The sequence below is a fragment of the Cavia porcellus genome, unplaced genomic scaffold (genome assembly GCF_034190915.1).
Source record: "Cavia porcellus strain 051 isolate PalLab524CR breed Dunkin Hartley unplaced genomic scaffold, mCavPor4.1 scaffold_10, whole genome shotgun sequence".
Classification (NCBI taxonomy): domain Eukaryota; kingdom Metazoa; phylum Chordata; class Mammalia; order Rodentia; family Caviidae; genus Cavia; species Cavia porcellus.
The window spans coordinates 70,511,368-70,526,674 of NW_026947493.1; the positions used below are offsets into that span (position 1 = coordinate 70,511,368).

Genomic DNA, 15,307 nt, shown 5'->3' on the forward strand with positions numbered 1-15,307 from the left:
CCTGGTGATGTCAAAAAAAAAAAGACAGACAAAACTGTAAAACCAAAACACCTTTAAGACCCAGGACTAGGGGGGAAGCTCAGTGGTGGATTACTTGCCTGGCATGTGCAAGACTTTGGGGTTTGATCCCTAGAATAAAAAATAAATAAAACGAAGAGCTGAAATGGCAGGGTTACATTCCGTGCTAATTTTTAAGTGAAATCTTGCAATGAGATATACAAGCCAAAAATGAAATCTACAAAACTGCTTCTGATCTGAGAGCATTTTCCAACAATGCGGTGCCCGTGGGCAGGTGGCCAGGGGCAGATTGAAAGAAAGTTCAGGTTCACTGAAGGAGAAGATCTGAACGGACGCTTTCCACACTGAGCAGAGGCTGAAAGGGGCTGTGTTCTCGTCAGGGCCAAATAAATATCCCCTCCATGCAGAACCCCGGGAAACTTCCCAGAAAGGCTCTTTTGGTGATAACCAAATGCCAAGAGGAAAGAAGAAAAGAAAGAGCAGCTCTTCTTGGATTGTGGGGCCAGAAGAAAGCCTCTTACAAATGCATACATCGTTCTACAGACTCTGGGTTGTCAATCTGAGGCTCTCAACCCTGAACTTGTGCTGAAACATTTCAGTTGATAGTGCATCCCAGAAGCAGGTATGGCTAACTAGTTTTTCAAGAATGTTGTTCAACAAGCAACTAGAGGTTACCAGGCAAAAAAGAAACAATAACCATCAGACCTCACACCGCACAGGACAGACTTGCACAGATTTCAGATATTGGAATTATCAGATTCTGATTTGGTTTTTTTCAAGTGTTATTATCATGTTTGCAGAAACTAATGGTAAACAAGAAAGTGTATATATGCCTAGAATGAGAAACTATGCAGAGATATAGCACCTTTGATAAAGAATCAAGTGAACTTCCAAAATGGAAAAATATATGAACTATAAAATATAATCACTTAATGAACATATTTGGCTGTAAACTAGACTCATTAGAAAAGAAAATTAAAGAGGCAGAGAAAATTTTGGTCATTCTTCTGGACCAAGGAAAACCTCATTTTCTAGGACTTTAAGGGCAAAATTGATCTGTATTTATTCAATTGCAATTTGGTAAATTTCTGCATGGTAAGTTGCTCTTGTATGGGACACATCTGGATAATAATTACCTCTGCTTCCTCATAAAGGCTGTGATGTTTGAAATGTTTAACATAGTGGTGTGTAGGATTCATATCTTTGGTTAGCACCTCAAAGCATGCCGCAATTCCTTGTTCAATTAAGTAGACATCCATTCTCAACACCCAACCCAGAACTCTGAGACTGTGGAAATTTGCCATCTCCAACAGGTGGAATTATCAGCATGTACTTGATTAATACCTAATCGGTCAATTTGATAATGTCTCTCTTTTTGATTAAGAATCAGCATTCTTTTGTTGGTTCATATCGCCAACATCCTGTGTCTTGGATATTATACAGGTAGAGAAGTCAACAACGCCCTCCCGGCTCCACAAAAATAAACGAAAATAAACGAGTGAGGAGATTATATGGCACCTGTAGGGCTGGGAAAATTTATCTAAAGTTTCCATAAGCAAAATCACAGTTAAAAACCTCTTTGCCCTTTGTTAATTGAAAATAAACTGCTCTCCTTTAGAGAGGGCCTGGACCCTCTGAGGGCTGCCATGGAAACCAGCTCAATAGAGGTTTCAGCAACTACGCAAGCCTTTCATTTCACCCACAGCAAAACTCAGTCCAGAAGGCTTGAAATGTTAACATGTATTAGCAGGGGACCACCTGTGTGCCTCACCAGGTACACAGGCCTCGCTTTCTTTCTCCTTGAAGATGACCAGCTGCGATGACCAGCTGGAATATCCAGTAAAAAAGGCATTTAAGGAACATTGTCACAAAGCAGATATAAAACCTGACCAAGGGCCGGGGATCTAGCTCAGCAGCACACCACCTGCCTGGCAGGTGTGAGGTCCTGAGTTTGATTCTGGTACTCACAAAAAGAAAGGAGAGAGAGAAAGACAGAAACCTGACCAAGAAGAGAAGCCACACCTTCAGAGAAGGTGGAGGGACTGAAGGATTTGAGAAACCACTTGCTTCTGCCCCTCAGTGAAATGGAGAAGTTCAAATCAAGATAATGTAGAAGATTTCAGAAACAATTTTACAGCTGACTTATCATCTTCTATTCTGGTCACAAAACTCTCCACTGATGCTGAGATTTCAGGGTCTTTTTTCAGAAACAAAAGAAAACAATGACATGTCCAACTCAAAGGGAAAACAAAGGACAGATTGTTTAAAAGGAGGAGGGAGGAGTCTCTTCAAAGAGGAAAACAGAGTTCTACACTTTTGATTTTCTCGGTCATACAGACTCTGAGTCCCTGGCTCTGTTTTTATAGTATTCACAGTGGAAGAAAAATGAGCACTAATGAGTTGAAAATTCTTACATTCCAGCAACAGAAGTTAGATCCACAGTATGGATGGGTGATAGATATGTCCAAAGTAGGTAACAACAAAACCAGCCCCAGAACCCAGGCCCTCTGGCACACCCGCTCCGAGGGCTCAATGACCCTTCCCTGGCCCAGCTTCCCAGCACCCAGCCATCAGCAAGTTCCACTGCGTCTCATGTTGCCCTTTGTCTTAGCCATCTATAATCACTGAGACATAATACCTGACACCCACAGATTAAAGGCAGAAGGTTTATTTTATCTCATGGTTGCATCTCCAGTTGGTAGAGGGTCTGGTGCATAGGAAATCTGCTCAGTCATGGTGTCCAGGAAGCAGAGAGAAAAAGAAGGAGCTGGAAAGGGGTGCATCTTTCCAGGTTACAGCCCCAGTGACCTGCGTCTTCTGACCAGTACCACCTCCTAACAAGACACTCAGTTATAGCACACTTAAGCTCTAATTGCCTTTCAAAATCCCCTGGGCACATGAGGCCTTCAGGATCACCTGTATCCAAACCCTAACACCCATCCACCCAAACACTTATGCCCATCTCTTTACATCAGATTATTTGGTTCATCTCTAAAGTCTTAACAGTTCCAGCATCACTTAAAAGTTCAAGTCTAATATTGAGATTTAAGACACTCTTATCTATGAGACTCTATAAAAGTCAGAAAGAAAGTTGAACACTGCTAATCCACAGTGGCACCCAGTACACATTCTTAATTCACCAGGGAGAAATGGGGGAACGGGAAGCAATAGGACCAAAGCAAGATCAAAACCCTGCAGGGCAAACATTAAATCCTTTTCTTCCATATGTAACACCCAGGGCAAGTGGTGGTAAGATATAAGCTCAATAGGGCTTGGGCAACCTCACTCCATGGCATTCCCAGTTAGCCCATCATGGCCTCTTGTTTGGGTTGATTCCAATCAATCCCTTTGGCTTTCCTCAAGCAATCCACATTCCTGGATTCAGTTTCTTGGGGTCTCCACTGCACCTTTGGCTTAATCTTTACAGCCTTAATCCTCACAGCCTCAAGACTGCTTTCTTGGGCACAATCCCTCTCCCCCCGAGACATTCTTTTGAAACCTGAGAGGAAGCCTCACTGTCAAGACTCTTGCATTCTGCATGTCTATAAAACCAGCACCACATGGAGGACACCAAGATCAGCCACCGGCTCAGTCAGTGTCATGGCTGTAGCAGCTCCTATGTGCCTGGATGGTTGAACACTGTGAATCAAATCCCTAGGAATCCTTCTTTTTTTTTTGGTCTTTTTCATTTTTATCGGTACCGGGGATCAAACTCACGACCGCCTGCTTGCAAGGCAGGTGCTTATGCCGCTGAGCTAAACCTCCAGCCCCTAGGAACCCTTCTTGAGCAAGGTGCCCTGGGACTCATTTCTCAAAGCAAAAATTTTCAAGAGTTTATCCTTACCCTTTTATACCCTTGAGCCTGGGAAACAGGATGCTGCTGATGACTGAGATGCCCTCAAGGCATCTTCCATGCTGTCCTGAGGCACAGTATTTGACTTCTTCTGAATGTTAATCATTTTAGCAACCACACTTTCAGAGCCCCATCTTTGTAGGAACTTGCTTCCTGTTGAAGTTACACACTTTTTACATCTTTTGATTCCAATATTTGCTCCTAATTTTTACTATAGACCTAACTAATAGTCACCAAAAATACAAAGCCACAGCCTCATTTGGCTGCCCTGGAATTTCTTCTGCCAGATTAATTAGTCCACTGCTTTTAATCTCTGTGTACCACAAAGTCTCAGGACATGAGCAAAATGCAGACAAATTTTCTACCAGCACAAAACATACGTGTGGTCTTGAGTCCAGCGGTCACTGAAGTCCTCATTCCCAACTGAAGCCTTCTGAGCTTGGTCTTTACTGTCTACATTTTCATGAGCAGTCTAGTCCTCTAAACTCTGACCCTAATGTCCCACCAACCTTGGTTTACAGCATGCTAGGGCTGGTATCTCCAAACTTTTCCAAAATCTTCTTGAAAACAAGTTCCAAAATCTTCTAAACCACATTGTCAGGTACTGTCACGGTAACAACCTCACTTTGCTGGTACTTAACCCTGTCTTGGTCATTTCCTTACTGCTAGGACACAAAACCCAACATCCACAATTTAAGGGAGGAGAGCTTTAGTTCAAGCTATGGTCAGCTAGCTCCAAAGATGAAATGGTCTGAAGAAATGACCTGGAGGGGGAAAGCCGCTTGTGTCAGTGTGACTATGAGGCAAAGAGAGAAATAAACGGCTGGGGAAAGAGATATCCCCTTCCAGGTCACACCTCCAGTTGCCTGCTGTTCCAAACTAGTCCCCATTTACTGATACATTCAGCTGTATCACCCCTATCCCAGACCATCATGGCCTCTTTTGACCTCTGTGCTCATTTTGCCAGTGTAATACTTACTTTCTGTCTAATATTATTTCTAAGTAGCACACTCAAGTCCATGCAAGCAAGATGCTTATTTGTGTTCACCCCCCAGCAGCCCCTCTCTGAGGCGTGCTAGCCTAGATTAGCACATTTCACACCAGGTCTCTCTGCTGCCCTGTCACAGCTCACTAGGCCAGAGACGAGTATCTCACCCAGAAGCAGCTACTTGTTGGTTACCCAGTTCCCTCTAGGAGACCGTTTAAAACAAAAGCCCAGCGTGGAGGCACCACGTTTTCCTGGATGTCGACCGCCTGCACCACGAGGGTTCCTCTCGCAAGAAGTCTGAACCTGGGACAACGCAGAAAAGAAAATAGTGCGGCAAATGGAAGCAGGAAAACCGATTTGAAAAAGCAGTAAGCAGAAGCCGGCTAAACCAAGCTAACAGGACAGAGCTCAGAGTCAGCAGCAGCAGAACAGGGAGAGCTTGGGCAGACACTGGGACACTGATTCTGACTGTAGGAGCTGATAGAGAGAGAGGCCGTGGTGCATCCTGAACTATGATCTAGTTCTCAAACGTCCTTGCTTTTAATAAGTTTGGGGAGTCATTCAGACAATTTTCTGCTTTTCTGACCCCCTAAGTACATATGTTTAAAATATGCCCTAAGCAATTCCAAGCAAGATCCTTTTCCTGGCAACCTGAATGACCTGAACCAATGTAACAGAAACATGTTCTTTTTGCCTCGGTGGGAGCTATGCCTCGAGCGCTTTCCACAGAACTGCCATGCACCACAGGAACAGCCAAAACGATCACGGCTTCCTCTAAGAAATTCCAAGGACTTCCATGTGAGGGGACAGGCAGCCTGTAGGGGAGATGGTGAAACATGAGGCAGCTTTTCAGGGGCCAACCAATGCATGGTGTTGTGGCGAGTACTCACAAGGTTTTTGTATTAGTTTGTTTTTTGTTACTGTAATGAAATGCCTGAGGCCAGGACTCATTTTAAAAGGCACTTATTTATTCAGCTCAGTTTTTAAAGGCTGAAAGCTCTGCCCAGGGCCCCTTGGCTTTATCACGTCATAAGATACAGCATCATACAGGACAGGAGCATATCTAGAACAGAGTGGCACATGTTTGTAAGCTCAGCTACTCAGGACGCTGAGGCAGGAGGATTGTATGTTTAAGGCCTACCTGAGCAATTGAGGTAACCTGGGCAACTTGAGACCCCATCTCAAAATTTTATTTATCTATTTTTAAATACATTTTATTGATATATTTTAGATATACATAATGATCACATTCATCACAGAATTTGTACCTGTACATGATATAACCTTTTTCCCACTCTCCTACCTCCCTTCAACCCCTCCCATTTATAAGAACATTACTGCTATGTTTTCCTTATTGTCTCGTTCTTTTTACTTATCTCTTCTTTCCTTTCCCCTCCCTTTTCCCTCATTCTCCTCCCCATGTGAACATTTTCTTCCTATTCACAATATCTATTACACATTTTGGTCTTTATTTACACTTTAGATTTCTCACATCACAGAAACAACATAGTATTTACACACATGTGTCCAATTTATTTCACATAATAATATGGTCTCAAGATGCATCCACTTTCTTAGATATGTCTTGAGCATATGTCTTCTTTATGGCTGAGTACTACTCCATTATATTTTTAAAAAACCCTATCTTTACTCATTCACCAATTGATGGGCACTTCAATTGTTTCCATATATGGTTATTACAAACTGTACCACTATAAATATAGGTGTACATATAACATCTTTAGTGAAGATACCGAGGAGGGAAATGGCTGGGTCAAATGCAACATCTAGTTCTAGTTTACTAAGGAATCTCCACACTGATTTCCACAGTGGTTGCACCATTCTGCACTCCCATCAATAGCAGAGAAGTGTTCCTTTTTCCCCTGCAGCCCTGCCAGCATTTGTTATTGGTTGCTTTCTTGATAATAGCCATTCTTTCTGGAGTGAGGTGGAATTTCAGCTTTGCTCTAATTTGCATCTCTTGAATGACGAGTAATGTTAAACATTTTTTCATATGTTTATTTTTTATTTCTGTTTCTTCATCTGAGAAGTGTGTAATCATCTCAGATGCCCATTTTTTAATTTAATCTTTAAATTTGGGGAAATCTGATTGTCTTAGTTACTTTATGCTCATGGCTGAGACAAAAATACCTGAAGCCCAAAGCTGGGAAAGGAAAGGTTTATTTCTTACAGTTTTTGAAGGTTTCAGTCCACACTCAGTTGGCTCCAAGGCAGGCGGGCATGGCTGGGCTGCATTTCATGGCGACTGCTGACAGCAAGCTCAAACCAGCAAAGAGAAAAACACACCTACTTCCTGCCATTACATCACATCCTGGCTTCACCCCTATGTGGGTGGAGCACTGACACCATTAATCCAAGCACTATACAATGAACCATCACAAATGAACAATGCAAACTCATGAGGCTTTGGGGGACACAGACATAAACCATGACATTCCACCCCTGGCCCCCAGGACTCATGTACATCCTTTATACAAAAGACATTTAGTCCACCTCCAAGAGTTGCCAAAGTCCTAAGAGCTTCAACATTGCTGAAAAGTCCAAATCCCAAGTCTCCTCCAAGATCTATGGCAAACTCTTAACTGTAAGCCCTGTACAAAAGAAACAAGGTTAAACATTTCTGAAATGCAAAGGCACAAGATAAACATTACCATTCCAAAAGTTACAAACAGGAGAATAGAAAGCATTTGAAACAAAGCAATTCCAACATCCAGCAGGGCAAACATTAAGTCCTAGAGTTCTACACTCAGCATCTGAAGCAATCTGGTTGCAAGTTCCAAAAGCCTTGGGTGATTCCACCCCCAGGGCACTTCCAGGGATTTCAACTCCTGCAGCTTTTCTCTTAAATCCTCTCTGCTTGCTTTTTGCAGCTTTCCTTGGATCATCCACGTCCCTGGTTTTTCCAAACTTCTGGGGTCTCCACTGCACCTTCAGCTTCACCCTTACATCTTCACAAATTGCCCTCTCAGGGGCACACTGCATGGCCAGCTGGGCCCTTTGCAATCGAGGTGGAAGCCTTCTTACCCTCAGAATTTGTGCATTTTCCTTGCACCTAAAATCAGCATGTTGTGGATGCTGCCAAGGTTTGCTGCTAGCTGAAGCGGCAGTCAGGCTTTTCTCTCTCTTGGCTGTAGGGGTCAGTTGCCTGGATTGCAGGGCTCTGTTTACCTGATTGTGATGAAAAGCTTCTCTGTGTTGCTGCCATTCTGGAACCTCACGTGGCCTCTGTCGCCATTCTGGAGCATGGCACTCTGCAGCTTTTTCCTCTGAGCAAAATTTTTCATCTTTGCTATGAGGCTGCACAGGGCAAGGACCTGCTTCCTTGGATGCCCCGGGGCCATCTTTCTTATCTCTCTGTTTCTCCTCAGGAATCAAAATCTCAACTCTGTCTTTACAATCCACACCCTTCCTGGAATCTTCCTTCGGGCCAAATTCACAGTATTGGAAATTATCCTGCTGGGCTCTTTGCTCTTGATTCAAAACATAAAGCTCGCTAAAAGCCACCAATAGCCATGCCACAGCCACAACATTTGGTTGCTTTTTAATTTCTTTTTCAAGATTAATCAGTCCATTGCCCTTTGTCTCAGTCTTAGGCAAAGTCTCTGGGCAGGAACAAAATGAAGACAAACTTTCTGCTAAGCCATAACACACATCATGTGGAGTCCAATGACCAATGCAGTCTTTCCCAGCAGAAACCTCCCAAGCCTGGTCTTTACCATCAGGCTTTCTATCAGCTTTCAGGTCTCCTGAGCTCTGACCAGAATGTATTCTACAGACCAGCCTAAGCTGCTCCAGCTCTATGCATCCAGGTGACATGTCCAAACCTTTCCAAACTCCGCCCACAAGCCATTTCCAAAGCCTCTTGAAAAACATGGCCAGGTATAATCACAGCAAAGGAACCCACTCTTGGTACCAAATTTCTGTCTTAGTTACTTTATGCTCATCGCTGAGACAAAAATACCTGAAGCCCAAAGCTGGGAAAGGAAAGGTTTATTTCTTACAGTTTTTGGAGGTTTCAGTCCACACTCAGTTGGCTCCAAGGCAGGCGGGCATGGCTGGGCTGCATTTCATGGCGACTGCTGACAGCAAGCTTAAACCAGCAAAGAGAAAAACACACCTACTTCCTGCCATTACATCACATCCTGGCTTCACCCCTATGTGGGTGGAGCACTAACACCATTAATCCAAGCACTATACAATGAACCATCACAAATGAACAGTGCAAACTCATGAGGCCTGGGGGACACAAACGTAAACCATGACACTGATTTCTTTTTAGTTCTTTATATGTTCTCATTAGTTATTCTTTGTCTGTGGAACAGCTTGCAAGCACTTTTCCCACACTGTAGATTGTCTTTTCACCCTGTTGGTGATTTCTCTTGCTGTGCAAAAGCTGTTTAATGAAATGGCACCCCAGTTGTTGATTCTTTGTGACAATTCCAGTGTGATTGCAGTTTTAGTCATAAAATCTTTCCCTACACCAATGTCTTCAAGACTTTTACCAAGATAGCTTCTTGTAGATTTAGTGTTTCTGTTTTAATACTTAGATCTTTGATCCATTTTGACTTTAGTTTAGCACATGGTAAAAGATATGGGTTCAGATTTAATCTTTAGTAGGTGAAAAGCCAGTTTTTCCAGCACCATTTATTAAAGAAGCTATCTTTCTTCTAGTGAATGTGTTTGGTAACTTTGTCAAAGATACGGTGGCTAAGTATATTTGGAATTGTTTTTCCATCTTTTAATCTGCTCCATTGATCCTTAGGTTTGTTTTTTTTCTGAGGTTTTTTATTTGTTTGTTTGTTTGTTTTTACCAATGCCATGTTGTTTTTATCACAGTAGCTCTGTAGTATAATTTCAAATTAGGGATTGTGATGCCCCCTTCCTTGTCCTGGTTTCCCAGTATTGCCTTTGCTATTCAAGGTCTCTTCTGGTTCCAAATGAATTTTAGGAATATTTTCTCTAATTCTGTGAGTTATGCTGCTAGAATTTTTATTGGAATGGCATTAAATTTGTATAACCACTTTGTAAGTATGGCCATTTTCACTACGTTAATTCTTCCTAACTGAGCAGGGGATGTCTTTTCATGTTCTGATACCCACTTCAATCCCTTTTTTCAGAGTAGTATAGTTTTCAATGTAGGTGTCTTTTACATGCTTCATTAGATTGATTCCTAGGTATTTCATTTTTTGGATGCTGCTGTGAAAAGTACTGTTTCCCTACCTATCTCAAAATTTTAAAAGGCTGGCGATGCAGTACAGCCATATAGCACTTTCCTGGAACCCATGAGGCTCTAAGTTCAATCTCCAGGATCACTAAAAAGAAAAAGAAACAATAAAATGGAATAAAATAATAAGGTAACAGAAGCATGTGTAAAACAGGAAGCCATGAAAAGAGAAAGAGCCAGTCCGTGACCTCCCACCAGACCCTTGCTCTGAAGAGTGCAGCTCCTCTCCATCATCACTGTGAGAACCAAGCCTCCAAAAGGTGGACTCTCAGCAGACAAGTTGCATTTCAACCCCAGCAGTGTCTCCATGATAGACATGAAGTATGTAGGGATTCTGAGCAACAGTCTTCAATAGAAACAACTAACCTCCGCATGACCAAGATGAAAACCCATCTCTCTAAAAATAGTCACCCAACAAAAATATAAAACAAAGAAATTTTGACATATTACAGTTCTCTAGCCTCTAGAAAGAGATAGTATACACACACACACACACACACACACACAGAGCCAGGCACTGAGAAAAGCCTCTGACAGTCAGAGACACTCCAGGGTACCAGCACACTGAGTGAGAACTCAGTGAGAACTGGGTGAGAACTCACGCTGCAGTGCACCTCTGGCCATCCGGGCTCTGGGACTGGGACCCAGCCTCCATCCGGCAGCACGAGCCTCCCTTTGCCTCGCACTGTCCTCTCATCTCCTGTCCAGTGATGTTCACAGAAATGGTAATTATTCAAAGAACCAGGATGGGGGCTGGGGATTTAGCTCAGCGGCATAAGCGCATGCTTTGCAAGCAGGCAGTCGTGAGTTCAATACCGGTACCGATAAAAAGGAAAAAGACCAAAAAAAAAAAAAAAAAAAACAAAGAACCAGGATTTCCAAGAGAAAGAATCTCACACGTGCCCCTCCGTATACCCAGGGTCTGAGCCAGTGGTCTGTGCTCCTCCCACAGGAGAAGAAAGGCTGTGGTTCCTTCCTCACCCCACGGGGTAGTTACTCAAGGTCTGCAGCACAGCTCCTCCTGGCTTATGTTTGCACTGCCTTTTCTCAGAGACAAGGCAGGGAAACCCGTGCTGCTCTTCATCCTAACTCACAGTCAGTGGAGATTTTCATATCTAAACAGGAACCTGTGAAAGTGGTGACTCCTGGATGCAGACAGAGCTCAAAGCAGGGAGGATGCTGGGGTGTAACAGAAGCAGAAACACAGAAATAACCCTCAGGATTTGGAGGCAGATTTATTTTACGTCAATGAGCACTGATCCGGATCATTCCCAGAATATCAGGCCCTTATCTCTAGAGGTCTGAGGCTTATCTGAGGTAAGCAAGCAGGAAGTACAGAGGCTTGTCAATTGGGGACTGGATCTTACAATATGCATCCTAGTGACCAGCTGTGCATCACAGTGACCAGCTGTTGCTAAGAAACAAAAGTAAGAGGAACTGGAACTGTCACCTGGGAAATTAACGAACTGAAGTATACGGGCCTGGGGGGGGGCATCTTCTGCTATAGGGGTGCAGGTTTTAAGCAGCTTCCACAGCCCTGTGCCACAGGTGCCATATTGAGCTCCCTTTCCTGCTGTTCTTACAGAGGAAAGCTCATCCAATGTGACCCAACTGCAACCCAAACTTCTATGGAATAAAACGATTGTATCCCAAGCTCCAGCTGGTGGCAAATTCATTTTGAGACCTATTCAACATAAGAGAACTGCAGAATAACATGAAAGACCTGTGGAAAGCTTTGGCCTGGATCTTCCTCTGCTCCTCCTGTTCTCCAGTGCCACCTTCTTCTGTTCCAGTTTTTTTTTAAATTTTATTTAAAAGGAAAAAGAGAAAAAACAAAAACAAAACAAAGCGGTGTTAGGGTGCAAGTAATACAGAACTACAAAAAAAAAAAAAACAGTAAGAAATCACCAGTTAATAGATTACATATTATCATCTTAGAGATAGTTGCTCAAGTCACAGTATCAAAGCATACAAAGTGGACACTCAAACAGTGAGACTGCAAACAGTTGTGTTCAATGATCTTGTGTTCAGTGATCCAACCAAAAACATTAATATGGTCAGCTATTTATCACCCCTAAATACACTTGCTGTTGTATCCTTTAGAGCACTTTTTTTCCCTCTCTTTTTTACAACAAAATTTACACATTTTGGGTTTTATTACTCCTTAGTTCTTATTACTTTTTTTTGGGAGAGAATAAAGTCAAATATGGCAAAACAAAGCTGTCAGTGAAAACCAAGGATAAACATAGCACATGATGTAAAACAGAGTACAAGGTTATCAACAATGGTTATCAACAATGTCTCTTGTTTCCTTAAAAAGAATTGTGTATCTCATTAGATATTATAAAGTTGAACAGTAGAGAACAAGACCAATAAAACTTAGGCATTGTAAACATTACAGGACTTCCAAAGGAGACAATAGTCAAACCAGAATGGGCATCTTAGTGAATCTTATTGCCTTCAAAGTAGTTGCCTATAGCCTCAAACTTGATACTATCGCACAGAATGGAACAGAGTCTAATCAGTCAAAACAAGATCGTGGGAGTATTACAGGACTTCAAAACAAGTTAATAGGAAATCAAAAAGAGTTACTATTATATATCCTGCTAATTTTTTAAATTTTTCCCCTTAATTAAAAAAAACCATAAAAAATAACTAAATAACTTTTTTAATGAATAAGGGAGAGATTGAGATAAAACAGGACATAACAATATAACAATAAGGTCAAAGCATGACTTTTTCAGCAACCTAGTGCTTTTTTTAACCTGCTGTGAGACTCACTTTTCAGGATTTACTTCTGCGTCGTTTTGTAGTTGTCTTTTCACCGTTCCTAACTTCTCCCTCACTTATTTCATTCTCTTTCACCTGTTGTTTCTCACTTTTCTCTTACCTTTCCTCCGTTTGTCTGCTCTCACTGCTGCCAGAGGCGAGGGGCTGCCATCTCAAAACTGGAGTGACGCCCAGGAATGCTAGCACGTCCCGCACAGCTGCACACCCATCAGGACACACACTTCCGCCTCAGCCGGAGTGACCCGTTAAGTAGGGGTGCTGGGCCAGGGCTGTGACAAATCCCTCAGAAAGCTCATGGGAATGATTAGCTACTGAGCCGTAAAGAAGTATTTCCTACTCAGGCTGAGCCAGGATTGCTGCAAACTCAAGGCCAGCCTGGACTACATAGTGAGATCCGTGTCTCAAACCAACAACGAAAAGCATTTCCTTGTTTTAATAATCAACACAGCTAAATAAAAGTGTACGATTGAGAAGAAGGAAAACAGGCCCTGAGAGCCAAGAATTAACCTAGCTCCATAACCAGGATGCGGAGCTGCTAGGAGCTGGCACGGGCACTCGAGGCTGGGCCTTGCTGAACTAACAATTTTACAGAACAGCAATACCAGACCGACTGTGGTGAATCAAAGCAAAAAGAAGATTCCATCATCACGTCCGAGTGTGACAGAAATAGGAACACAGTCTGAAGCACAAAAATGCCCACATGGCCTCTACAGTGTGCAGCAGCTGCTGCCCCTTCACCGGTGACAGTCACAGCTTTATTCATCCCTCCCCATGCACAGAAGGCTGCTTAAGACACCCACCATAGAATCCACTTGCCTCCCCAAAGCACCCAACCTGCATCTTGAAAACATCCAATCCCTCCTCCAAATTTCCAAACCCAAATCAAAATCCTGCCTGAGTCACTTCTCTGTTGCTATCACTGAGTACCACAGATGGGGTAATTTATAAATAAAAAGGGTTGTGATATTAGAGCATAGCACCCACATCTGGGCAGCATCTGGCAAGGGTGGTGGCACCACAGAGAGCATCACACAGTGAGAAAGATAAAGCATGCTAGCCCTGCTATCCTGTGTTTCTCTTCCATCTCCTTCTGGTAACACTACTAAAATGATCATAAAAGTCAACCTCATAACTTCACATCCACTCCTGATTATCTCCCATGGCCTCATCTCCAATGTCTACTGCAGGGCTTTAAGGATTAAGTTTCCAGTAAGTGAATTTTGGGGGACAAACCCACCATAGCAAGGTCCTTCCTAACACCGTGTAGTCAGACTCCCCGTGGTGCTCTCCTTCATTGCGACACATAGCAAAGCCAACTTCTTCAGCCACAGCATGCTCCCTGTGGGCTCTGGCTGCAGGTCGCTAACAAGGCATGAGTCCATATGGTGTCCAAGGCCTTGAGATGACTTTGAGGAGAGGATTTCTGGCAAGGAGGACCTCAGCCTCTAAAGAAGACTGCCAGTGAAGCTCCCCCATTAGGAAAAGGCAGGGGGGCTTGCTTCTCTCTGCAAAGTTTTATTCCACGACACTCCCAGGAGGGGGATATAACAAAGAAGGAGGTCTCCCGAGAGAAAGGGAACAATATGGTGGCATCTAGGTCTGGCGTGAGACCCAGCCCTCACCTGAGGAGATTGCCTGGAGCAGTGGGGAAGTGCAGAGTAGAAATCCACTGTTTGCTTGAAGGTGGCTCACGCCACACTCAGGACAGCTCCACCGCACTCGGGGCTGGTCCCGTGGCATCTGCATTATTGCTGCTTACCTCCTGCCTCAGCCCACTCCTCCTCCAGATCTGATTTACCTTCCTCTGGGCGGGATCACAGAGGCAGGTGAACGAATACGATCTGACCACTTCCTCCCCTTGGCTCTGTGTCCAGCAGCCACTGTGATCCTTCTCATGATTGTCTTCAGCGATGTGGGCAGGAAAAGCTTAATAGCAACAGCGAACTAACCCTCCCATGAGTGCCACTGTACCTGGGAACGACCAATTGGTTTCCCAGAACTAGGCTGGCCACCTAGCCTGCCCAAATTCATGCAACAGTGCCTTCCTACAAAGCAATTCTTTCTACTTTGAGGCACTTGAATGAATTATGTCGCTCCAGAAGAACACAAATTGCCAGACAACAAATTATACGAGCCAAAATCAAGGGCTGCTCCTAAATGACTCAAGATGTTGAAAGACATACACAAAACAAGTGAATCAGTCAAAAGAACCAGAGACACACCCTACAGTTTTGAGCCCTTTAGGTGAGATGCATTCTGCCGTTAACGCTGACAGCGCTTCTCCCACTGAAAGGTACCAGGAAACTTGGAAAAGCAAAGCGTGGCTTCCTATCAGCAGCCCGCCAAGTAGCATCGAGATGAGCACTGGAGATGAGTAAACAGAATTAAAGCCTCATCGAATCACAGAATGAAT

The 15,307-nt window shown here is 43.4% G+C and overlaps 1 protein-coding gene across 4 annotated transcripts; it reads right to left on the bottom strand.

Moving 5' to 3' along the window:
* Window positions 1–5,806: 5,806 nt before the first annotated feature.
* On the bottom strand, window positions 5,807–14,804 carry LOC134477926 (uncharacterized). Of its 4 annotated transcripts, none has more exons than XM_063257596.1 (3): window positions 14,517–14,804; window positions 11,828–11,888; window positions 5,807–10,192 (listed from the first exon to the last, which is right to left on the bottom strand). In XM_063257596.1, exon 3 carries the CDS (start codon window positions 8,751–8,753, stop codon window positions 7,491–7,493), a length of 1,263 nt encoding a protein of 420 aa, XP_063113666.1. In that variant the 5' UTR covers window positions 8,754–10,192; window positions 11,828–11,888; window positions 14,517–14,804; the 3' UTR covers window positions 5,807–7,490. The 4 variants fall into 4 exon arrangements, with proteins under 4 accessions (XP_063113666.1, XP_063113665.1, XP_063113667.1 ...); XM_063257595.1 differs by lacking the exon at window positions 14,517–14,804 and adding an exon at window positions 12,995–14,496; XM_063257597.1 differs by lacking the exon at window positions 11,828–11,888.
* Between the last annotated feature and the right edge of the window lie 503 nt (window positions 14,805–15,307).